The sequence below is a fragment of the Lithobates pipiens genome, unplaced genomic scaffold (assembly GCF_037356315.1).
Source record: "Lithobates pipiens isolate NorthernLeopardFrog02 unplaced genomic scaffold, aLitPip1_a1.2 Scaffold_18, whole genome shotgun sequence".
NCBI lineage: Eukaryota > Metazoa > Chordata > Amphibia > Anura > Ranidae > Lithobates > Lithobates pipiens.
The window spans coordinates 436,120,450-436,147,077 of NW_027507758.1; the positions used below are offsets into that span (position 1 = coordinate 436,120,450).

Sequence of the window (26,628 nt, forward strand, 5' to 3'; positions counted from 1 at the left end):
CACATTTTTGGATTGACTGGCAATTATACAGTGATCAGTACTATAAAAATGCACTGATTACTGTATCAATGTCACTGGCAGGGAAGGGGTTAACACTGGGGGGCGATCAAGGGGTTAACTGTGTTCCATAGGTGTGTGTTCTGTGAGGGATGGGACTGACTATAGAAGATGAGAGATCGTGGTTCCCAGCTCGTAGGGACTCAATCTCTCTTTCCTCTCCTCACAGAACTGGGATGTGTGTGTTTACACACACACATCCCTGTCATGCCTCTCGTGCACACAATCGCTCATGGGCAGCAGTCATTGCGCCCGTTGGTCAGGAGCATCGGCACCCCCGCTGTGAGTCTGTCTGCTATCCCACTTAAAGGGACCGACTTATAACTACGACAGTTCGTGCCGACCTGCCACAGTATAATGACGGCGGCTGGTCAGCAAGTGGTTAAGCAAAATTTAAAGCATGTGAATGATAATTTGCTCAGTGTTCATGCTTACCTTTAAATGGCATTGCATGGCTTTGTAGTGACTTAGAAAAATTCTTGTCACTGGTGGCGTTCTTTTATCCTCATGGGCCTCAAACGTATGGGAACTGCCTTTCCAAGTTCCAAAAACGCTTTCCAAGTTCCAAAAAGACGTCAAGTTCTTTAAAATATACAGCATCAAAATTTGTGTGGTTGCACATTTGGCAAACATGTGTCCCGCAATTTCAGTCAAATGAAAAGATAATTTTTTTTACGTAAATGTAACTCAAATAGAATCTGGGGAGTACAGCTCTTGAGGGAAGGTGAGTATTGTAGTGGAAGCTTCATTTCATTTTTTAAACCACATAGGGCTATTATTTTTTAAATTCTTTCTTTAACTAGTGTATTATTATTTATTTTAGCACACAAAGTTTTTTTTTGAAGTCCTAGCACTTACATCAGTTATTTTGAGCAGATTAGACCAGATTAAACTGACATTGTGTTAGTACATAATGCAACAAGTGCTAATCCTATGTCAAACGTGAAACCTAACTGTAGGCTCTTGACTTAGCCAAGTGAACTGGCATAGCTAGTGCTAACAGCTGCCACACATTCCTTCATAAGCTCTATTTAAAGCCTTTAACCTGCTTTGAGAGATCAGAATGAGAAGATTTTACCTTCAAGCACTACATATGATGGACAAAACAATGGCTGCATCAGGTAATTTTTATGACTCAATTATTCTGAGCAGAGCTGTAAACTAAAATATTGGGTTGAATTTTGAATATTTAATTGAGTATAGAACATTGTAGCAGAACTACAGTACTTATAGGACACGTATAGACCTGAACTTTTTACCAGAATTTTAAGTGAAATGGGCAGTTCATGATGTGCTGAATTATTGATTTCCTCCCTTTGGACATGAACATTAGACCGATATCACAAATCTTTAACACAAGGATAAGGTTCTCTAATTTAGCCATATGATTGTAATTTTCACGTCGTTCTTCTAAGCAGAAAAAAATAATCACTTTTGTTTTTTAAATAAATATACTTATCCTGGTGTGTAACCTTTATGAATTAAGCCAATTACATGTATTTCATAATTGATAGACTTCAGTGGTTCCTGCACTGTACATGTCAATTAACCATAGACATGCCACAAGAACCAAACAATTAACTTTAGTATGTTCAATTACCGTATTTATCGGTGTATAACACACACTTTTTCACACGCAAAAATACCAGTCTGGGCGGGACTGCGAGCTGAGCCGAGTACACCGTACAGTCGGCTCGGTCTTTTTTGGCAGCGCTTGCTCCAGAAACAGCAGGGAGGCGGGACTGCGAGTGAAGCCGAGCAGTCGGCTCGGTCATTTTCAGCGGGGCTCTGTATTTTTCGCCAGCGCTCGCTCGGTTTGTCTCGGCGGAGGGAAATTTAAACACGGGCAAGGTTGCAAATGGCGCTGTGCAAGCTGAAAATGACACTGGCAAGCTGCAAATGACACTGGGCAAGGCTGTAAACCACTCTGGGCAAGGTGCAAATGATGCTGGGCAAGCTGCAAATGACACTGATCATTCTGCAATGATGGACAAGGCTGCAGATGCACACTGATAAGGCTGCATTGATGGGCATTTAAATGTAAGTTTTTTTTCCCTTAAACTTCCCTCCTAAAACTTTTTTCCTTAAAATGCCCTCCTAAACTTGGGGTGTGTGTTATACGCCAGTGCGTGTTATACGCCGATAAATACGGTAGATTTTTTTCCATCGTTTAGACCATCATACTTATTCAGCAAAATGAACAACCCACAACAACTCATCAGATATTTTCACTAATCTAAGTACAGCTTGGCATATACTACTGAACTACACGTCACAACTGCTCTTTGCATTGCCCTGTTTGTTTAAGACCATATGGGTGTCTACATTTTGTGTAGATTTGGCAAATAGTTCAAATGGAGCTATTATTATTATTATTTAACCACTTTCAGACCAGACCATTTTGCAGGCCAATGACCAGACCACTTTTTGCGATTCGGCACTGCGTCGCTTTAACTGACAACTGCATGGTCGTGCGGCATGGCTCCCAAACAAAATTGACGTCCTTTTTTTCCCACAAATAGAGCTTTCTTTTGGTGGTATTTGATCACCCCTGCGGTTTTTATTTTTTGCGCTATAAACAAAAAAAGAGCGACAATTTAGAAAAAACACATTCTTTTTTACTTTTTGCTATAATAAATATCCCCCACAAATATATAAAAAAACATTTTTCTTCCTTGGTTTAGGCCAATACGTATTCTTCTACATATTTTTGGAAAAAAAAAATCACAACAAGCAATTATTAATTGGTTTGCGCAAAATTTTTAGCGTTTACAAAATAGGGGATAGTTTTATGCCATTTTTATTAATAATGTATTTTTTACTAGTAATGGTAGTGATCAGCGATTGTTATTGTGACTGCGACATTATGGTGGACACATCGGACATTTTTGACACATTTTTGGGACCGTTGTCATTTATACAGCAATCAGTGCTATACAAATGCACTGATTCCTGTGTAAATGACACTGGCAGTGAAGAGATTAACCAAGGGGGTGGCAGTGTAGGGGTTAAGTGTGTCCTAGGGGCGTGTTACTAACTGTGGGGGGCTGGGCTGTGTGTTAGTGAACACTGATCTCTGCTCAAATCACAGGAAGCAGAGATCAGTGTCACTTGTTGCTAGGCAGAACGGGGAGATACTGTTTACAATGGCATCTCCCCATTCTCCTTCCCTGTGAGACGATCGCGGGTATCCCTGCGGCAATCAAGTCCGGGACCCGCGACCAGACTCAGGGGGCCCCTGACCGGCATTCGCGCGATGGCAAGGTGGCAAATTCAACTTGACATACCTGTGCGCCAGTTTGCCTGCCCGTTCCATTCTGCCAATGTACATCGTCGTGTGGCGGTTGGGAACTGGTTAAGGTACTTGTATAGCGCTGTCAATTTACGCAGCTCTTTACATATACATTGTATATTCACATCAGCCCCTACCCTCAAGGAGCTTACAATCAAAGGTCCCTACCTCACATTCATATACTAGGGCCAATTTAGACAGAAGCCAATTAACTTACCAGCATGTCTTTGGAGTGTGGGAAGAAATCAGAGTTCCTGGAGGAAACCCATGCAGGCACAAGTAGAACATGCAAACTCCAGGCAGGTAGTGTCGTGGTTGGGATTTGAACCAGCGACCCTTGTCCAGGAAAAGACAAACACAAATTCTGTGCATGAATAAATTAGTTTCAGTATGGTGTTGGACCTATGTACATAAATAGGTTCCAGTATTGATAGAAATAAAGTCGATTTCTTGGTACACATTCATGCAGCTTAAAATTATTCAGAAAATCGGGAAGGTATCTTTAGAGGAGTTAGACATTTACTTTAACTGCACTGAAGGATTTTAAGATTTATTACGATAAAAGTGGTGTTAGATTTTAGGCTTCACTTTGTTTGTTAATGGTTATCTTAAGTAGGAAAAAATGGAAGAATACCTTTCTAATTTCAGGCAGAAACTGGGACAGGTGTACAATACCATCATCCTAAGGACTGTTATGCTCCGTACACACGATCAGACTTTCCAACAACAAAACCGTGGATTTTTGTTTGAAGGTTGTTGGCTCAAACTTGTCTTGCATACATATGGTCTCCAATGGTCTTTTATTTTTGACCCTTTGTTTCAATAGTGCAAGCGTAACTTATTTGATATATGAGGTGACAATCTCTTCTTCAGCTAACTATTGGGTTCTGTTGTGCTATGGGTCTGCTACACACACACACACACAGTGTTTTGTTTGTTAATGTATTTAAAAGGATGATTATTTTTATCATTAATGCATTAAACTACATGAATTGATTGCTTGTAGTCCCTAAAATGGCCTGATTTTGGCAAATTTAACAGCACAGTGGGGGTTATTTACTAAAGGAAAATCCACTTTGCACTACAAGTGCACTTTAAAGTGCACTTGTAGTGCAAAGTGGATTTGCCTTTAGTAAATACCCTCCATTGTCCCTGTAACTACAACAACTTGCTAAAAAAAATGGTATTGAGCATTTAAATAAGAGGACACATATTGTTGATTATAAAACATTTTACTCTACGCACATTCACATGTGCGTTATAAAAAGGGTTTTTAAACAAACCAGCATCTTTGGTGTATAACACATATGTTTGACAGTCGATATAGCCTTTTTTGTGGCTAAACAGGCTTATTTAAAAACATACCATCCACATCCCCAACTCAGAAACTTACAAAGTTCAACTTTGATAAAGTGAAGGCCATATGAGACATTAGTATGTCAAAACTGTGTTCATCAGATGGGGTGATTTCACCCGGGGTCAAGTCCTGGGGAAAAAAGTGTGGAAACTCCCACCTAAGATCCACTCCCCCACCAAAAAAAAATAAAAAATGATACACTCATATGCAGGAACGCTTCAAAAGTGGTATTCTTCATCCAATTTTTGTATTGTGTGTATGAAGCTTAACTGTTAGTAAATAAAAAAAAGCAATCCTCAATAAACATAAATACGGTAATTCTCTGAATAATCAGCATTCATTCAATTGTGCTTCCGCGCAAATATGAACATCATGTTCTGATCTTTATTGGGGAATTTTATTTTGTATATAGAGTGTTTATGTGGTGAGTTTACACTTTTCATTGAACGGTGTTTGGATAACACAGGGTTAAATGGAAAGGTCATAAATTAACTGCACATTATCTGGACAGAATGCTTAGGGAGCTAGTGATGTATTCCTGAGCCCTGATCTCACCCCTGTAAAAGCCAAATTTTGAAGATGCACACAAATTGGGACTCAGAATGTGGATTTCCATCATGATCCCATGCCTAAAATGTGTGTATTTTCCCTACATCTATTTCGATAAAGCCATAAAACACACAGTGTGTCAACATGTGCTATCTGCCATCATGGTATATCAATGTACATGTTTTGTGGTTCCATTGATCCCCCATGATGTGAGCTAGTACATGTTGACACACTGGGCCTTATTTCAGAAAGGACAATCAATCTACTTTGCCCTACAATTGCACTTGCATTGCATTTGTAGTGCAAAGTGGTTTGGCTTTTTTGAAATAAGCCACAGTGTGTCAACATGCTAGCTTCCATCATGAGGGATCAATGGATGTGTTTTGGGGTGCAACCCCTTCCTCTCACCTACTTTAGCTGCGAGGAATGGGTTGCTTTCACAAAACACGTACATTGATATCCCATGATGGCAGATAGCACGTTGATGCACTGTGTGTATCTTCAAAATTTGGCTTTGCAATTTCTTTAAAACTTTTAAAAAACAAAAAACAATGACAACATTTAAATTTTTTGGTGGTTTTAGATTTTCGCTAAAACATCAATGATGTTGGTCAGTCTTTTTTGAACGTCATTGTTAATTTGCTTGACCTTCTCTAAATCCCAATTGCACACCATTATCTCACTGATGAGTACTTGTGCACTTGCACTGTTGAAGTGAGTTTCTTCTTCCACATCCACATCACCTAAAAAAAAAACACCATGTATTATAAATATGCAGGCATACATCTATTACCTGAAGCTGTGGTCTCAAAAACTGACTTACTGTGGTCACCATTTCGACCACTTCCTGAACCTCTGTGTCAGGGACGTACTGCTCACTCCAGAAGGCATCCGACTACGCGCATGCGCGAATCACGGACTTCGAGCACGGATGTGCACATGCACGTGTGTTAGACGCGATTTGGTGCCCAGCAGTCTATAAAAGACGCTCCCAGAATGCTGCCCCTTGTGGTTTGATCTGCTTCTGTTACCTGTGTTCCTGATGCCATATCCAGCTCCTGTGTTTGACCTAGCTTCCTGACCGTGCTTCTGTCTCCAATCCTGACCTTGGCTTGTTTGACCCTGCTTAGTTCCTGCCTGATTGCCTGTTGCCAAGACCCAGCCTGGATTCTGACTATTCTCTGCCTGCCATTTATGCTGTTTACCCTAATGTGTATGACCTGGATAGTCTGACTCCGTTTCTGTCTGCAAACCTGCATCTGCTGGCCTGCATCCGCTGCTCTGCAAACCTGCATCTGCTGACCTGCATCCGCTGCTCTGCAAACCTGCATCTGCTGACCTGCATCCGCTGTTCTGCAAACCTGCATCTGCTGACCTGCATCCGCTACACCTGCTGGCTGGCATCCGCTGATCTCCATACCTGCTGTTACAGCTTCCACTTGGCTACACAACTCCAAGCAGTGAGGACCAAACAGGCACCTTTACCTCACCGTGCTCTTACCACCACTATCCCCACTCCAGTGGTCTCCAAGCCGGGGTGGTATGGGAGGTCTCCCTCCGCACGTCAGGCTCACACCCCAGGTACGTTACACTCTGCATCCACATCATCAGGTTGTGTGCTGAGTTCCCCTTCTTCAGGAGTTGTGGGGTTCCTGATGTCCTTAGATGTCCAGATTCTTTTCTCCCCTATGTGAATACAAAAAAGATATACTTATCAGACAGATATTTGAGGCGAGAAATAGTAATATGAAACGTTGCTTGGAAGTGTCGTCAAATTGTCTATTTTGGCAGAGTTCCAAGCTGAAGACATGATTTTTTCCCTTGCCAAAACTGGAATACTTACCTATTTTATTAAAGTTTCACACATGGAGAGACCCCTATTATCCACTGGAGGACCTGTGTGGGACACCATAAAAAGGTTGTTCTGGTATCCCACACTAGTGCTCCTGCATCCAGATGTGTAAACAGCAGCTGAGTGTCCTCTCCTTACACTGAATCAAGTTTTCATTTCATTATAGTTGCAAACATATCTAGACAACAATGTAATAAACGCATTTTAATACAAAAACATCTGGCAAAAACGTTTTATTAGTGGTCAAACAAACAATGTTTAATACAAATGATTACTGTGCCCACGAACCTCAAACTTGGCATTTTAAAATGTACAACAGTAAAGAAAAGCACACGTATCAGCACCAAAGTAATAATAATAATAGGAACACAGGACAAATACTTACTGAAGCACTTTCCTGATCTTTCTATACTGATCGTGCTCCCTCAATTTCAAGTCTGACCAGCGTTTCCTCAATTGCTCCTTGGATCGTCGTACCTTAAAATTCCTGTGCAGACTTCTCACAACTTTAGCCATGATCTTGGCCTATCTCACATTAGGGTTGCTGTACGGTCCATACTTCCCATCATATTCTGCCCTCTTCAAGATGTCCACCATCTCCACCATCTTTACAAAGGACATATTTGAGGCCTTATATCTCCTCCTGGATCTGGAACTGCCTTGCTTTGAGCTTTCCTCTTTGTTGCTGCACTCTGCACACACCTGCTGAATTGTCGTCATGTGCTCTCCCACTGCCCTGAAAGAGAAGAGGTGGGGATACACTAGAAAGAAGAACAGGGGCGGAGTTTCACGCATGCACAGTGTATATAAAACATAACATGCGGGTGTCATACGTATGATCTGTAAGTGGAGGATGGAGGATCGTAAGCGCCGATCGTGCAAATAAAGGTACAATCAGTGGTTAGTGGCCTATACTGCTTAAAGATTGAGGCCTATATCGGGACAAGATTAGGAGAGTTTAGCCTCACATTAGTGTTCATCTTGTGTTGTGTCTTGCAGCTAAAACGGTGGATAAATTCACTGACCCGGACTTCCTGCCCAAATTCATCAACATGTACAGGGAGCAGCCATGTCTCTGGCAAGTGACAAGCAGAGAATACTCCGAAAAGCAAAAGAGGAAGGCAGCGCTGGAAAAACTGTTGGAATTGGTGAAGCCGGTGTATCCCATTGCAGACATCAACTATTTGAATGCCAAAATTGGTAGCCTGAGGAGGACATATAATAGGGAGTGCAAAAAGGTCCAGGGTTTCATGAGCTCAGGAGCAGCAGCAGATGACGTATATGTACCCAGGCTGTGGTACTATGACAGACTGCATTTTTTGCCAGACCAGAGTGAACCCAGGCCATCGCTATCTACACTTCCTTCAACATCAGCTGAGGCTCCTTAAGTCCAACCTGGGCCTTCCACCCAGGAAGGAGTGGAGGAGCCCAGCTTGACCCAGTTTATAGCATTGAACATATTTCTTGTCAAAAATTGAATGTTGTTAACTAGATGCTATTATTGACCACTAATTTCTGATTTAACAAAGTGGTTTACATATCAATAGACAATAGTAGCCAAAAATGATTGGGACAAGAATGAAAAATGCTGGGGTCAGAATGATAGTCTTTTTTATTTGTTAACATTCAATTTGCAACAGTCATGAGCTCAAAATGTAATTTTAAAAAAATGTAATTTAATTTGCCAGGCTACTGCAGCATTTACAATGACCCCTGGTGGCCACAAGTTATTTGGATGTGTGACAGCAAGTAAACTCGAACACAAGGAGGAGGGCCAACACCTGATCTGTGAGGAAATCATTCTTCAGGCCCTAGACAAGGGAACGAGGAGCCAACTCACAAATCAAAGCCACCTCTGTGAGTTGGACCATACTCATCCACCACCTCCAGCAAAACCATCAACACCACAGCCACCCAACCCACCAGAGCAGCATGTAAGGAAGTGTTGAGAGTGATGGCCTGGGTTTGATGTGGTCTGGCAAAAGACACAGGCTGTTGGAAGATCGCGACCTCAGGACATATATGTCATCTTCTGCTGCTCCCGATCTCTTGGAGTCCTGGACTGTAGTGTGCTCCCTATTAAATGGACTCCTCAGGTTACCAATTTTGACAGTCAAATCAGGCTGGGCTGAAAAGCTAAAGTTTTTTTGAGGCTGGGTTAAAGAAATCCGAATGGGTGTGGGTGAAGAAATCTAAGTGATGATCAGGAAGACCTCTGCTGAGCGTGCAGGATCTATTTACTACATATTACTGCCATAGCAATTAAGTATTGCTTCACAACACAATCCAATGACCAAGGAAGGGTTGACAATGGTAAGAAAGGCAGAATGAATAGTGGAACAGGGAGGGGTGAGGACGAATAAATGCGATCTCAAGCAAGGGTCAGTGAAAGTATAGAAAATAAATATATAAATAAATATATGTACAAATAGACCTTTCTTTGGCAAAATTATGTATTGTTTTTTCTGATTCCAGTTTTTTTTCTGCACTATCAAAACCCCAGAGATCTCCTAGGCATCCATTTCCCTTGTACTATTGTACAATCATGTTTCAGGGTTTCCTACTCATGTTATGTTAGTCTAAAATTGTTATATTAATGCTGTAAAGATGCATTTTTGTGTACAAATAATGAAAATTGAATCTGAATCTGAATGCTGCTCTTTAGAATTAGCTATGGCAGAAGCAAATGGGGGGGGGGGGGGGGGGTGAGTGGATAGGTGTATGCCTTGTGTTAGAAAATTAATAGATCTTTCCTGCTATGGTACAATCTGCGGAATACTAATGAATGCAATTCAAAGCACTGTACTTTACCAACTGATTGTCTGAAATGACAGTATAAATTTAGACAGCTGTAAGGACTGCTAAGTTTTCATCTCCAAACCCTGCTCTAGTGTTGAGAGGTAATGATACCAACACATCAACCACTCCAAGAAGCTTCCTTTCATTGTGTGCAAGTGTCAGAGATCGCAGACTAGAAAAAGACAATATAAATCCATTATTAATCTGCTAGACTACATGCTTCCCAACATGTATAAGGAAAGAAAATCCTTTACTCTTCAGTTCTGTCCATGTCAGACACTTAAATCCTAAAGAATTCGGAATTTCACTGACTTGTCAAGTAAATCACTTTATGGGCAGCTCTATGAAATATTCAGCTTTGGCTTTCACTTATTAGAAAGCATGTTCCTTAGCTTTGAGATGTTATGCTACTTTTCCCTATTGTCTTCAACTTAGAGATGCCTTCTCTGCCATAAAATAAAGTTAAAATAAGTCTAAAAGCAAAACTTTCCTTTTTGGTTTGGATAACTTGGGGAAGAGTTAGAACCCTTTCTAGGTTTGTTATTGTTGTCCATTTCCCTGCTAGGGAGATTCATTCTCTATTTGTCCTGTTGACCACTGTCATAGGGATTGAAAGTGAGGAAAAATCCAACATTTTGAATAGTCACTATAAGAGTAGTAGAGAGTAAACTTTCCAATGAAGACCTGTGTTCTAGTAGCTCCTGTCTAAACCCTTGTACACACGGTCGGACATTCCAACAACAAAATCCGTCGGATTTTGTCCGACAGATTTTGTCCAAAACTGGTGTTGCATACACATGGTCGGACAAAGTTGTCGAAAAATCCAATCGTTCGTAACGTGATGACGTTTTTTAGTTATGATGGGACTACGTTCAGGCTAGTAGCCAATAGCTTTGGTGTAGGAATTTGATCTGAGCATGCATGGCACTTTGTCCGATCGGAATTCTCTACAAACGATCGGACAAAGTCCGATCAGATCATGTTGTCGGAAAATTTTATAGCCCAGCTCTAAAACTTTGTCTGTCGGATATTCCGACGGAAACAGTCCGATGGAGCCCACACATGGTCGGTTTATCCGACAACACGGTCCGATCGGACATTTTCCGTTGGAATGTTCGACCGTGTGTACAAGGCCTAAGAAGAGATTTCCCTCAATTTGGAGACATTTCCTCTCACTTCCTGTTAGGTGTATAGGGCAGGCAGAATAGGGACATTTCCTCAATGACTGGCAAAGGTTTTTCCTACTTTATTCAAAATAATGGCTTTCAATATACTTTACTTAACAATGGGGGGTCTGTGCAGGTCCAATGTAGGCAGAGAATGATGGTATATCTGGACTGCACTGAAAATGGGGCAGGGAGAAGAGAGTTCACCACCACCTCCTATTGACAGCAAAGCTTGGAAAGAGATTGTTACGCTGATAATATTTCATAGGAGTAGTGGGTCTGAATAAAAGCTATAACTTCGGATGGTTTGGGCACCTGCTCTTTCTTCCAACTCTTGTGATAGTGAGTTTAGTGGCCAATAATATACCCCAGTAACCCATTAACTGATATTTGTGTGCTATGGGTTACTGTATGTTAGTTAATAGTTTGCATCATGTACTGCAGTGTAGTAACCCAAGGCAAAATACCAAATCGTTAGAACATTAACATCACCTCTTACGGCACAAGATTAGTTGAATAATAAGCACATTTTTCATTAGTAATATTTCTTAGGTAAAAGTCTTCACTAATATGTTTATTTCAACAGGTATTGCTGAATATCGTCGCTACTTGGTACCAGCTTTACTGATTGCTGGATGGTTTGTCGGCTGCGGGGTCATGATATATGTTATTTTCTCATGAAATCAGTAAGTAGTGCTACCATTATTAATCAGGTTGGGGTTTTACTCTAAATATACCTTCTTTATTATCTTTGATTATAAACATGCTTCACGAAATATTTAAATAGCAGTAGTTTGTATTTTTCTATAAAAAAAACAGCCAGCCCCAGCTTACTATTGAGCCCAGTACTGAGACTACAAAACTGGATAAAGTCACCTTTGCATATCCCATGCCTGTGAAAAAACATGTCACAAGGATTCCTTACAGGCTTGCCTTATCTCGTTACTGTATATGGGAATTCATGTGGAGTTCTGCATGCACAATTTTTTCATCATTTTAGCCTACATTTGCATAAGGCCCCATTGTGCATAAGGCCTTATAAAAGGCTCGGCAGTGATTTTTGATATTTTCTCTTCCGGTACCCATAAACCTTAAAGTGTAATTTAACGCAAAGACCTGAAACCATGATTAAATTCCATATAAGTTTCCCTGGCAAAAGTTTTTTTAATTTTCCCAGTCAGTCTTGTGATAACATGCTTGTCAGGAACATGTTGTCAGGTGCAGTTTGCTTGCCTGAGACTAAATGGCTCTGTTCTCACTTTAGTCTGGTAAAATGAAAGTTGTAATTGCAGGTTAGCTCTCCTAGCAACATCTCTCTTTAGTGATGTAATGGTTTGAGTTAGTACCACATAAATGCCAGTGGCAGACACACCCCAGAGCTGTTAAGATGTAGTCTCCTGCAGTGCTGATCTAAAGGCCCTTTGCAGGGCTGAAGTCCCAGGCGCGGTGGTACACAACTTGGGAGGAATTGCTGTTGTCGCTGTTGTCTCGCCTGGCCTTCTTCTGCATGTCCTGTAGCCAGATACATAAGGCCTTGGAGGCCCGGACAGAGTCCTCTATGTGAGTGGTGGTTAAGCCTGGGAATGAGGGGGCCATTTGGGAGTTAGTGCATCTGGGCAGAGCTATGGAAAGGACATTGGGAGGAGAATAGTAAAGAAAGCGAATGGTAAAGAAAGCACCTTGGCCCCTCCCTGACCCTCAGCTGTGGGGCCTATGACTTGGGGATGGACATTTAAAGTGATTGTAAATGTAAAAGATTTTTTACCTGAAGCATTAAGGTTAAAAAAAAACCTCCAGTGTGCAGTCACAGCACCCCTTATACTTAGCTAAGCCCATTCTCTATCCAACACTGTGCTTGATAGCAGCAGCTCTCTCTGCTCTCTCCCTCCTCACAGAGTCACTGACTCCCGCTGCCGTCAATCCAATCCTGTAATGAAGGAATTGGGTGCAGGACTGAGCTACACTGTGTGTGTCAATGGATGCAGACAGCGTGGCTCAGGATCAAGCCCGCAGGTGTGCCACAATAGAAAACGGCTTCCTATGGTGGCACATCGAAAACAGGAGGAAACAGGAACGCTGGTAGAGGACCTGAGAAAATTAAGATCTGGGCTGCTCTGCACAAAACCATTGCACATATCAAGTAAGTATAACATGTTTATTCTAAAAATATATATCTTTACAATCACTTTAATGCTGTGGACTTAGCGCAAACGGGTAAGTGGTCCCAACTCTCTGGTTCTCTAGGGGAGAGTGATGGACGTGAAAAGATCAAATGGCTTAAAGGCGTGTTCCTGTGCCCTGCACGGAAATTACTGCTACAGAATGTCTAACCTTGCACGTGACACTCTGCGCTGAAGATTATGATAGCATGTCAATGTGATATGTCACAGTAAAGTTACAGTAAAGTGCTGAAAATGAAAATGTTTTTATGCTGTACAGATTGACAAATTCTTTGGAAAGTGAAACAGTTAAAAAAAAATTATGTATAGGGCTATGGACAACTGGGAACAAATTATTACATATGGTAGTTGTGCTCGATGGCTTAACAACTCTGGACTGTTTTCTCACTCCTTACTATACTAATGGGAACATAAATCCCTCTCAAGCAGAATATGCCCTTCTCTGTATCAGACCCCCTGATCTCCTCAAAGGACAATACAATCGTATGGTCCGTATCCTTGGCTTGTTGGGTTTTGGTTTGACTGTGTTTTCCTATGTCCTCCCTTCCACTCCCTTTCTTCTTGCCTCCTCCCCAGAGCCTCATTGGTCTAATAGAGAGAACCTGGATCATTCAACCAGCAAGTTGTATATTATTCCTTTCTACATTGAAATTTGTAATAGTACCAACCTGGTCTATTGTCTATTGAGAACTATACAGCCCAGCTGGTCTTATATTTTTATGCTGTTAAAACCCTCAACTACTGTTATTTCTCACTGTTAGATGCTTGCAATGAAATGTTTTGGGGGGACTCTCCCAGCACCCTTTAGAATTGGACCAGAAATTATTGCATTGATTGGTACCTAGCACCAAGCATATCTTTTTTTTAATTGTAGAACTGTAGAGGCATCTCAACAGTTTGGAATGGAGGCAATGAGATAAGGTTCATATGGTAATATTTCTAACTTACAAAAGCCGAATATACATTTAGAATCTCAACGGGCTAAACAGGTTCCAGCCGAGGTTCAAATTATGAATGGGTAGGCTGATTGTACCCAAGTCGATTGAATGATCAACTAGGGTTACAACCAGCCTGTCTGATTTTTCATGTAATTATTGCCAGCGGCTATAGAAAATTGCTCCATCTATGGTGGGCTTTACACATCAGTATCCCATCCACCCCTTCTTCAACCATGGATTGTCATCCCTTCGGCCAAACTGATACTACTGCATACAACATAAATCAACTGAGTTGGTATTTAAAGATTTAGTCATATGTTAAAGGATTTTTTTTCTCCAATTTTCTCTAAGGAAATTGCTCACCCAGAAGTCAGCCAGTTGGTCTGTATTATGGTCACATGATGTAGGGATGTAAAGACAAAATTACGCTCAGATTCCTGGAAATCCAGGGGTTTTTCCAAGAAAAAAATACCGCAAATGTAAAAGTGTGTCCGAACAGTGTATGTTATTAAGTGTAATTTAAAATGTAGTTTATATTTTAATTAAAAGAATATTTAGATTGTTTACAGAAAGTAAAATAAACATGGATTGTGTTCTATAATGTGTGGTAATTTCATGAAAACACAAATTTTTATTGGACACAGCTAAACTTCAGACAGATAAAAACAAAAAAACAATAAATGAGTTCAGCTTGAGAAGGAGACCATGCACTGTACATGTGTGCAGTTTAAACATTCTGAAGCAGCCACTACTAAGCTCAAGCTGGAGACGGGAAAGGACGCATTGCACGTATGTGCAGTTTGCCAGATAACTTGCCACAAATTTGTGGCAGTGTTGAATTGCAAGTCTGTTAGCTTGCTGCACTTTTGCACTAGCATGTTGTACACATGCAGAGCACTTGAATCACAAGTTCTAGCTGACACTTTTCCAATTTGTAGCAAATTTGCGTGGCAAGTCTCTAGCAAGAGCAAAGTTGCAGTGGTGAGTCTACAGCAAGAGCTCTACAAGTCTACAGCATGAAAATTGAGCCACAGTCATCCCCTGTGGTGGGATGACTATTGCACAACATAACTGAATCAAAACTTGCAGCAGATTTGCAGAATGTTTGCAAAGAAAGTTGATCTGGAGTCATGCAATGCAGACTTGTTGCAATTGTGCAACAAACTTGTGAATCCTGGTAAGTCTAGCAATAGCTTAGCAAGTCATTTTCAAACTTGTTGCACAATTGCTTGCTACATGGGTTGGTCTGAGTCGGCCACTAGGAGGCCCAATATTGAGCCCATCCTGCCCTTTGCCGGGAATGTGGGTCAGGGGAGTTTTTCTGGAGAGGACCACCAAAAGCTACATCTGAAATGGAAAGACCTTCACCATTTACAACTGGAGGTGCTCTGATTGGAGGTGGGGAGGAGATCTGTAAAGGCCCATACACACAATCTGACTTTTTGACCTTGTGTACGCTCCATCGGACAAGCTTTTCCGGTTTTCATCAGACAAAAGTTCGCTCTGCAAACAGACAAACTTTTCAGCAACAAAAGTCTGATGGAGCAAAGTCCGATCGTGTGTACAGAAAGCCAAAGTACAAACATTCATGCTCCGAACCAATGCAAAAGATCAGACAACAATACAGAAGTTGACCAAAGAGTGGTGGTAAAGAGCAGAAAAACCACGTGATTTGGTGAAAGTTGGCTGAAAAAGTCCTGTAATGTGTGTATGCTTAACAAGTTCACGGCCAATGCCCTTCGTACAGAAATCCACAGGAAAGTTTGTCCAATCATGTGTACGAGGCTTTAGTGTTATTGAACTGCAGGAGAAAAAAAGGGTATTCTTCCCTGCCAGACAAGGTTGGACTATGTGGCAGAGTTGTTTAAATCTCAGAACTGAACTGACAAAAACACAAATCCTTTGGCAGGCAAAACCGTCCCCTCATATACATTTCATATGCACATCTAAATATTTGCATTAGGTTCATCTTTCAAAAAAATGTATGCATACCAGTTGTGAGGTAAAGTAGAACCTACATCAGGTGCTGACACTAGTGCTTTTCCTGTGGCTATAGTCACCTCAGGGGTTAGTGGTTGTCTAGGATTTACAACATTTTAAAGGAGGGCACAAAACCTAAATACTACACATTTACTTTTTGAAGAAACAGTTACACAATATGCAAGTTTACCTTACTACTGATTTACTGGTATATTGCAGATCATATACAGTTGTGTTAAAATTAGGAGCAGTGTGTTTAAAAAACGGAGTAAAGCTCAAAATCCGTATAATAGTTTTTATTTCCATACACACAAATGCTTTGGGAACACTGCACAGTCTATTCCAAATTTAAAACTTAAACAAACATGTTTCAATTTTGTTATTACATTACAGAAAGTGAAGAAAAAGGAATAAAAAAAAATAGAAGTGTCTGCATTTTCTTTAGAAACTCAAACATTTACTGTCTAAACTGAAAAATGCTTGAATATTTACCTTTCCTATGAATCACTGAACTAATATTTAATTGTATAACCACTGTTTCTGAAAACTGCTTTACATCTGTGTTGCATGGAGTCAACCATTTTCTGGCACCTGTGAATGGGTATTCCAGCCCAGAACAATTTCACTACATTTCACAATTCTTCTCCATTTCTTGGTCTTACTTCAGAATCAGCATTTTTGATGTCACTCCACAATTTTTTTTTATTGGATTAAGGCTCGGGGGTTGGGCTGGCCACTCCTTAATCTTGGTCTGGAACCAAGATGCTGCATGCTTATTGGTGTGTTTGGGGTCATTGTCTTGTTAAAACACTCATTTCAAGGGCATTTCCTCTATAGCATATGGGCAACTTGGCCTCTTCAAGTATTTTGATGTATTTAAACTGATTCATGATCCCTGGTTTGTGATAAATAGGCCCAATATCACATTATGAGAAACATCCCCATATCATGATGATTGCGCCACCATGCTTCACTGTCTTCAAAGTGTACTGTGGCTTGAATTCGGTGTTTGGGGGTATTCGGACAAATTGTTTGAAGCTCATAGGCACAAAAAGAACATCTTTGCTTTCCACAAAATGTTGCGCCATTTCTCTTTAGGCCAGTCAATGTGCTCTTTGTCAAATTGTAACCTCTTCAACACGTAGTTTTTTCAACAACAAGACTTTGCAGGGACTTCTTGCCAATAGCTTGGCTTCACATAGGGCATCTTCTAATTGTTACAGTACTCACAGGTAACTTTAGATCTTCTTTGATCACCCTGGAGCTGATCATTGGCTGAGTCTTTGCTATTTTTGTCTATTCTTCCATCCATTCAAATGGTAGTTTTCCATTTTCTTCCACGTCTTTCTGTTTTTGGTTGCCATTTTAAAGAAGTATTGTAGCTGAGCAACCGTTTCTACGTTTTCCTTGCTCCAATCAACTTTTTAATCAAAGTATGCTGTTCTTCTGAACAATATCTGGAACAACTCATTTTACTCAGATTTTCAGAGAAATGCACTATACCCAGAATGTATAACATTTGCTGCCTTTGTCCCTAAAAAAGGGCCACCTGTTTGACACCTGTTTTTTCACAGACAGAATGAGCTCACTAAGTGAACGCTACACTGCTATAGTTTTGAACATGCCCCTTTAAATAAATGATTCAATTACACAGAATCAGCAGCATGCATGCCATGACTGCTGGGTCTGTTGGTTTTCTATTACTCTACTACACCTACTAGTAAATATAATTTATACCAAAAACAGTGATTGCGCTGGTTACTGATATTGGACTGCTATTATTTTGAACACAACTGTATGTTTAGTGAAGAATCATAAAGAAGAAAATGAAGAATCGTAAAGTGCTGTAACCTTTAACCATCTGAAAACCTAATCCATCTAGCTCTACTGAGAGACTTCAAAGAAATTATATTTAATATTTCTTTTGTCCCAAAAGAGTTAAAACAAAAAAGGCAGGCGTCTATTCTTTATAGCCTTTCGCCTTGGACTGCTTTTTCAACAAAAACTTCTGTTCATAACTGTTTCCTATACATCATATTCCTTGCCAAAACTGAAACAGGAATAGAATGAATTTGATTTTTTTCACCAGCTACTTCAATCCCAGTGACATCTGTGAGATGCATTATAAAACAAACATTTGAAAAAGATATTGAACACCTTCACAAAGACCTAAAATATCAGGGTTTGGTACACCTTGGCAAGTTTACGCAACATATTTTTTTTGTCTCATAGGACACCATTGGCTAGCTCTCTGTGCTTGGAGAGGTTCTGAAGTCTAAATGTTTTTTAACTTTAATGCATTCTCTGCATTAAGGTAAACATCACCTCGCTATTTGTCTTACCCACCCTCATCCCTAAACACTTACCCAATGCACTGTCCCTGCAGCCGCACTGGCACTGCATTTCATGGATACAGCACTCGCCTCTTATCCTGGTCTCATAGGTAAAACTGAAAGCAACAAGAGCAATAGGCTTCTACAGCTATCAGTCAACTTCCTGTGAGGAGGGGGCATGGGAGTGGCTTACCAGCACTCTGTATATGTCTATGGATGCACACAGTCAGTACTGGGCGTATACGCCCGCACAGGTGCCCACTTAGTACATGGCAAGCTGAAGGGACACCCACAGGAAGGAGCAGTGGATATCGTTAGTGGGGGACTGCCAAAAAGGAGGTAAGGGACCTCTCAGGCAAGTATAACATTGTTGTGAAAAAACCTTATACTGTATATAAGTATATATATATATATATATATATATATATATATATATATATATATATATGTATGTATATAATATATACACAGGGCTTGACAAATTTGCTTTGAATCTAGGAGCCAGGCTGGCAACAGATGGAACTGGTTGGCTCTGGCAGGTGCCACTGGTTGGCTTAGGCAGATGGCACTGGCAGGTGGCACTGGATCTGGCAAATGGCAGGTGGAACTGGCAAATGGCACTGGTTGGCAGTGGCAGGTGGCACCGATTGGTGGCACTGGTTTGGGACTGACAGATGGCTCTGGTTGCCACTGGCAGGTGGCACTGGTTGGCACATAGAACTGGCAGATGGCACTGATTGGCCATGGCATTGGTTGGCACTGATTGGCAGTGGTACTAGTTGGCACTGGCAGGTGACACTGGTTGGAACCGGTTGGCAGTGGCACTGGTTGGCACTGGTTTGGAACTGGCAGGTGGCACTATTGGCACTGGCAGGTGGCACTGATTGGCGGTGGCACTGATTGGCGGTGGCACTGTTTGGCAATGGCAGGTGGCACTGATAGATGGCAGTGACAGGTGGCACTGGTTGGCACTGGCAGGTGGCACTGATTGGCAGTGGCACTGATTGGTGGTGGCACTGGCAGGTGGTACTGGCAGGTGGCAATGATTGGTGTTGGCACTGGCAGGTGGTACTGAATGGCGGTGACACTGATTGGCACTGGCAGGTGGCACTGGCTGGTGGTGGTACTGGGTGGCAGGTGGCATTGGTTGTCACTGGCAGATGGCACTGGTAGGTGGCACTGATTGGCAGTGGCAGGTGGCACAGGTTGGCGGTGGCAGATGGCACTGATTGGCACTGGCAGGTTTCACACTGAGCACTCAGTAACTGTGTGAAACTGACAAGTAACAGAGAGGAGAGAGGAGCTGTCAGAATTGAGCTTAATGTCGGGGGTGGGCAGAACCCGGCTGGGGTGGGCTATCAAACACCAGCCAATGATTGGGTTGCTTAAGAAAAGGGGCGGGGGCTACACGCACTTAGCGGCCCACCCAGATCCCATTGGCTGGTGTTTGATAGCTGCTGGTTCCCGCCCACCCCGCCATCAAGCTCAAATCTGACAGATCCTCCTCTCTCCTCTCTGTTACTTGTCAGTTTCACACACTCAGCAGCTCTGGCAAGCATCAAGCGCCACTCTGAGTGTGGAGAAGGGAGGAGGACGGCGGGCAATGTTAATGCACTGCATGTCTGGGGCATCGGGCGCTATAGTGAGTGGGCTGGTGGCAGCCTAGGCATCAGGGTGCGATTTCTGGTCGCTATGGCAACCTGGTTTGTTGAGCCCTATATATATATATATATATATATATATATATATATATATATATATATACATACATACATATACACAGTACTCAGCATAAATGAGTACACCCCAACAAATGTGTCAGAGAACCTTTACTTTCCTTTCAGAATCAACATTTTCTATGGGACACTATACTACAAAATACTCCCACAAATGCAGACCATTGATTGCAACCAAGATTTGTTAATTACACACACAAAAAAGTATTTTTCCTAACAAATTCATTCAAGACATTGTTGCAAAAATGAATACACGCCAATGAAAGTCTTAGGCTGGGTTCACATTGCAGCACGCTCCGGCTCACAGCAGGAGTCAGGATGCAGGAGGAGTCTCCATGCACCATTTCAGCCCGAATTTTGGGCTGAATTCAGACCTGAAACATCTTTTGGTCTGAAACAGACCAAAAGATGCACAGGATTCCTGTGCTATTCACAATGGAGCCGCTTGGAGATGTGTGAATTGGCTCCATAGAGAGCTGGTCACACTCTCCTGCTATGCGATTTGAATGCAGGGAAACCTGCCTCCAATTCGCACTAGTGTGAACCCAACGTTAGGAGCAAAGCTAAATTTTAGAAAACAAAATCCGAATTAACAAGAATTCAACTAGATGTTATTATTTATTAAACATGTGTCCAGCAGACAGTTGATTTTAAAAAGGTGTTCCCATTTCATGCTGTCAGCAATGGCACCACATGGAAGAGAAATGTCACAAGGCCTGAGAAAGAAAATAATTTCTTTACACAAAAAAGGTGAAGGCTACAAGAAGATCAGCAAAGCTTTACTTATCATTTAGAATACTGAAGCAAAAGTGATACAAAAATGTAATAAACATGGAACTGCAACCATCTCACAGAGATGTCCAGCCCATCCATGGAAGTGAACACCTCGACAGGAGCATCTTCTGATGAGAAGTAGAAATCCAAGATGGAGTGATTGTTTCCCAATACGGTGTATACTGCAGAGGAATGGCATGCATGGGTGTCGTCCACGAAGGAAGCCTATCCTAAATCCCATGCACAAAAAAGCCACCTAGAATTTGCCAGGGCCCATGCTGAAAAACAAGAAGACTATCGGGACACTACTCTGGAGTGATGAGACCAATAAAAATGTTTTTGGAACTGATGGATTCAAATTTGTATGGCTTCACAAAGGTGAAGAGCACAAAGAAAAATGAATGGTGCCTAAAGTGAAACATAGTGGTAGTAGTGTCCTTCTGTGGGGTTGCATAAGTGCTGCTGGTGCCAGGGAGCTGCATTTCATTGATGATTCCATGAATTCACAGATCTATTGCTCTATATTGAAAGAGAAGATGCTGCCATCACTCCGTGCCCTTGGTTGTTGTGCACTTTTCCAACATGATAATGAGCCAAAACACACATCTAAGGCAACTGTTACATTTCTTAAGAAGAACAGGGCTGAAGTGATTCAGTGGCCAAGTATGTCTCCTTATCTGAACCCAATTGAACGACTATGGAGACAAGTTGAACATCACTCTCCATCCAGCATCCAGGCTCTAAAAGAGATTGTAAAAGTGGGTACTCCTGCGCTAGAATGGATTTGTGAATATAAAAACAAAGAAACAGGTGCTGCATACACCGTATGGACCAAACTCGCGTCCAAATTTGTGTGAAGTGTAAAAGGGGGGGTGGTGTTGCGCTCCTATTTGATATGTTTAGTACAATATTAACAAAGTAGTGCAATTAGCTATCTAATATATAGCGCAATAATAGGTAAAGTGCAAAACAAATTTCATTCATAAATAAATATATATAAAAACACTACAATAATTATGACACTTGTGCAAAAATAAATAAAACAATTATTGGGTGATATAAAAAAATAAATAAATCCACATTAAAGGTGCAACTATAGGTGATTATATCACTGTGCAAAATATATGACGCATACGTGAATAATTCATATGGTGACTGATATGGAAATATATGAAACAAAATTAGCAATAAATTTAAAACGACAGAAAAGTAGTAGTTTAAATCATCTAGCTAGACAAATAGCCAGTGCGGTATGGACTTTAAAATCCTTAGTCCAATGTGCAATATAGGTGAATGAATGGTTACCTTACTGCTGTAAGGTAAACAGCATATAGCAGATAAAGGAGGAGGGTAAGGTTCCCTTCAGCTTGATCCTTTCATTTGAAGCACCCAGTGGAAAGAGAGGAAGATAAGGATCACCCTTACCCCCCTCCCCCACCTCCCCTGTCTGCACTTAAAAGTGAAAATGGACATCCAGGAAATGATCAAGCTGAAGGGAACCTTACCCTCCTCCTTTATCTGCTATATGCTGTTTACCTTACAGCAGTAAGGTAACCATTCATTTTTACCACGGGTGTCAGTGACGCTGAAGATTTTCTTTTGTATTTGCACTTAAAGGCACAGTGTCACCTATAAGTCAAAGACAGCGATACACAGTGTTCCAGCGCAACACTCTGCACGTTTGCACCTATATTGCACATTGGACTAAGGATTTTAAAGTCCATACCGCACTGGCTATTTGTCTAGCTAGATGATTTAAACTACTACTTTTCTGTCGTTTTAAATTTATTGCTAATTTTGTTTCATATATTTCCATATCAGTCACCATATGAATTATTCACGTATGCGTCATATATTTTGCACAGTGATATAATCACCTATAGTTGCACCTTTAATGTGGATTTATTTATTTTTTATATCACCCAATAATTGTTTTATTTATTTTTGCACAAGTGTCATAATTATTGTAGTGTTTATATATTTATGGTTGGAGCCCTCCGCTGTAAGAGATATGAAAGAACACATAAACACGTCACAAGACTAACAACATAAAATAGACCTGAATTGTGCCCTTGGTCTGCTGTAAGGTAAGCCCTGGTGAGCTGGGCGGTGAGCCCTGCTCTGCTGGGCGATATGCCAAGAGAAGGCCGCATACCTTAAGAAAGTAAATGGATGTTTCTGTAGAGAAACGTGTTTTAAGTGAAGTACTCTAAGAAGGGAAATGGGTGGGTGGGTACCTTGCACTGGAACCGACACAGACCGTTGTGGGTGGTCTGATTATATACCCTCCGGGCTCCTCCCATAATTACGGGCCACCATACTGGCCCTCTTATTTATGGTTGGAGCCCTCCGCTGTAAGAGATATGAAAGAACACATAAACACGTCACAAGACTAACAACATAAAATAGACCTGAATTGTGCCCTTGGTCTGCTGTAAGGTAAGCCCTGGTGAGCTGGGCGGTGAGCCCTGCTCTGCTGGGCGATATGCCAAGAGAAGGCCGCAAAAGATTTGGTGTAGGGAGGTAATTATTAATTTATGTACAGCAAGACACTACGGGGCAAAGTTTCTGAAGGCTCAGGACATTTCCACTTGTGGATTGGAGATGTATTGAGTAAAGCAGGTGGATTCCCGCCTGCCCATCTTTGATCGCGTGGACTGGGCCCCCGTTTCGTGAGGCTGCTGATGCTGCTCCAATGCGAAAGAATGTCCAAGAAAATGACCAAGGTCCTGGCCTAATGTGCTCAAAAGGAACCTGACGTGACTAATGAACTGGTGGCTGCCTGGGGTACTAATCGAGAACGGTAGTAATGGGCTGTCCTGCGAGGGATCAAACATATGGGCCAAAAATTGATCTAGGATGGACACGGGGCACCAGGCTTTGAGAGCTTGGAAAGGTTTTAGGTCAACCCCTGGACCGGACTATTGTGTTTTGGACACGCTGAGGAGCAAGATGAAGTCTGATGGCGTGTGAGGTGGTGTCTATGTAACACTTTACAACTGGGATGGTGACAGTATTCACTGGGGCGTAAGAAGCTGTAGAAAGCCAGGTAGATGGCTGCTTGAAGGACCAGGCTGAATTTAGCCAAAAGGGGAATGTGACAGGATGAAAGACATGTCTCGGAATATGGCGCTGGTGACGGGTAGCCGTTTGATACTGATTTGGGGGTCATTGCCTGTGAATACCACACAACATGGTCTTGACCGTATGGGCGGCGAACAAGACGGTTTGTTAGGATCTCATAAGGGGATGAAATACTGGATGTCAGCTGAGTGGGATCTAAGGTATTGTGTGACAATGCCAACTGTGTGCGGTGGCATAATATGAAGACCGGGATGTGATGGAGAACTCTTGGTATTGCTCTGGGGTTTGAGGCTAGTAACCTGACATAGAACCTCTAGGCTGCCCGGTAGGCCTTCAGGGTGTTGTGAGATAGTGAAAGATTAATAAGGCAGGTAGCGTCGTGAAAGTGTTGTTTGAATCCGAGGTTAGCTACGACCAGTGTGGGATAAGAGACATGGTCGGATCGGTTCCAGGTTCCTACAAAAAATAACGAAGCAAAGTTAACGGGTAGTGCGTCGGCCAGATTATTGCATTTGTCTGGGATGTGGACGCATAGGACGTTAGATTGGTGCTGTGGGGATAGTGGCACCAGCCTGCACAGGAAGGCCACGATGGCCAGCTACTAGGACCTCCTTTATTGGTTTATTGGCTTGGTTGTCTGTGGCGAACGCCACTGTTTGTCCTGCCCAGTTGTTGCACCAGACTTGAGCTGCTGCGACAATGGGGTAGAGGTCGAACAAAGAGGAGGACTAACTGAACCCATGAATCAAGAGGATTTCTGACGGCCATGGCCCTATAAACCCAATTTGACCAAAATTGAGGCGAGGACCTGTGGAGGCTGTGGTGACCATGACTACCTGAGATGAAGAGAGAGATGCTGAAGGAATACACATTGGCATGCCATTCCAATTTGTGAGAAATTCGACTCTCATGGGCAGATCTGCTATAGCTGGCACATCTTAATTTAAGGATTTAGTCAGGGTCTTTGCCTGGAAGAGAAACACTAAAAGATGGGAGGTAAAAGATCCCCTTGAGTCTGGCTGCTGCCTTGGCTGAAAATGAGCAGTGATAGTCAAAGGATGGGCACCCTGCGTACTTGTGACCTGATGCGTGCAGATACGGGTCCAATTCTACCCTCCTGTTGGGGTTGCTCTGCCTAGCATGTCTCTGACTGTCCCCAAGGCCCGCACAAACTCTGTGACAGCGAGCTTGCGATTAAGTAAAGGGTCTCTGGTCTTCAGGATGACGGAGACATCTCCCTGCGAATATGATTTGTTCTAGGCCAAGTTGTGTGCTGCTATGAGGAGGGATGCTAAGTTAACGTCGTTGTCATCCAAGATGTCCTCCTAGATGCCCTGCTAGGACAAGGTGTGCAGGGAAGACGATGGTGCATCTGTAAGTGAAGGTACGGGAATGACGGTGGTGACTGGAGCTGGTAGGGGCATGGCTGGGCGTACCTCCAGGGCTGTCACTCTGCTTGGACTTCAGGGACTGCTGCTGACAGTGTGGTTACCCAGGAGTGCAGCTGAGTAGTCGCAAAGAAGATAGACTGAAGTGGTGCCTGGAAGGGCTGCCACTGGTGGTGGAAACAGTAGCCTAAAGGCTTGGTTCCCTGGCTGCAGCAGGGTAGGATTTACTCCTGCGACACCGTTCTGTTATGAGTTTATATATATATTTTTTTTTTTTTTTTTTGTTGTTTTTTTTTTTGTTTTGTTTATTTGTTTTTTATTGGTCCAAGCTCTTGTGAGACTAAACCGCCGCTTGCTGAGCCCGTAAAGGGTGATGGCAGGGCTGAGGCAAAGTCCTCACTGTCTGCCTGCGACATGGCGTCAACTAAAAGCAAGGGGGGGTATGTTTGAGGTAAGTTGCAAAGGTAGGAGCGGATAGTTGCGTTGGGTAGATAAGATGAAAGGCGGAAGGAAACAAGAAGAATAGGACAAGGAACGACAGCCATAGTGACAGTTGGTTTGCGCTCGAGCGCTGTTGAGTGTGACTTTAGAAAACTCAAAAGAATGCGTAACAACCGAGGTGAGCCAGGAGGTGACTGGCTAGGTAACCGATAGCTCGGGTGTCAGTCTGTGCTCGGCACAGACTAATGAACCAGAGCGCCCCAGGGCGGACTGGGGTGGGTAGCTGAAGTCTGGTATACTAAGTAGGAATGTTGCGATCTGTAGTTAATTGACGTGGGTTCGGTCTACTAATGCTTGCACTGCCAGCAAGTATGGAGATTAGGCGACCTTGTCTGCGTATTGAAGGCTTGTGCTTCGAAAACAGAGTGAAGTGCACAGAAGTATGTGACAGTTGCTAACGCCTCAGGAGCAGGACAAATTCTGTATGTGAAGTAAAAATATGTAGTGAAAGAGTGTTTAAGAGAAAGGGGGAATCCCATTGAACTACACACCTGACTTTATGCCCTAGTTGTGAAGTCGACTGGTTGGTGGTCGAGAACTGAGTTGACTGGGAGCCTGTAGTAAGGTGACATGAGAATTTTGTTTTGACGATGGGGATTGCAAAGAGCTGTTTGGGGCAAAGCTGGCCCCCTGGTGAAGATG

The 26,628-nt window shown here is 42.2% G+C and overlaps 1 protein-coding gene across 1 annotated transcript in view; it reads left to right on the top strand.

The window, feature by feature from the left end:
* Window positions 1-1,058: 1,058 nt before the first annotated feature.
* STRIT1 (small transmembrane regulator of ion transport 1) overlaps window positions 1,059-26,628 on the top strand; it is a 31,137-nt gene continuing 5,567 nt past the window's right edge. The window contains exons 1-2 of the mRNA XM_077490316.1: window positions 1,059-1,178; window positions 11,659-11,758. Of these exons, the coding sequence (XP_077346442.1) occupies window positions 1,121-1,178; window positions 11,659-11,753 (153 nt within the window). The 5' untranslated portion in view covers window positions 1,059-1,120 and the 3' untranslated portion in view covers window positions 11,754-11,758. The remainder of the gene's footprint in view (window positions 1,179-11,658; window positions 11,759-26,628) is intronic.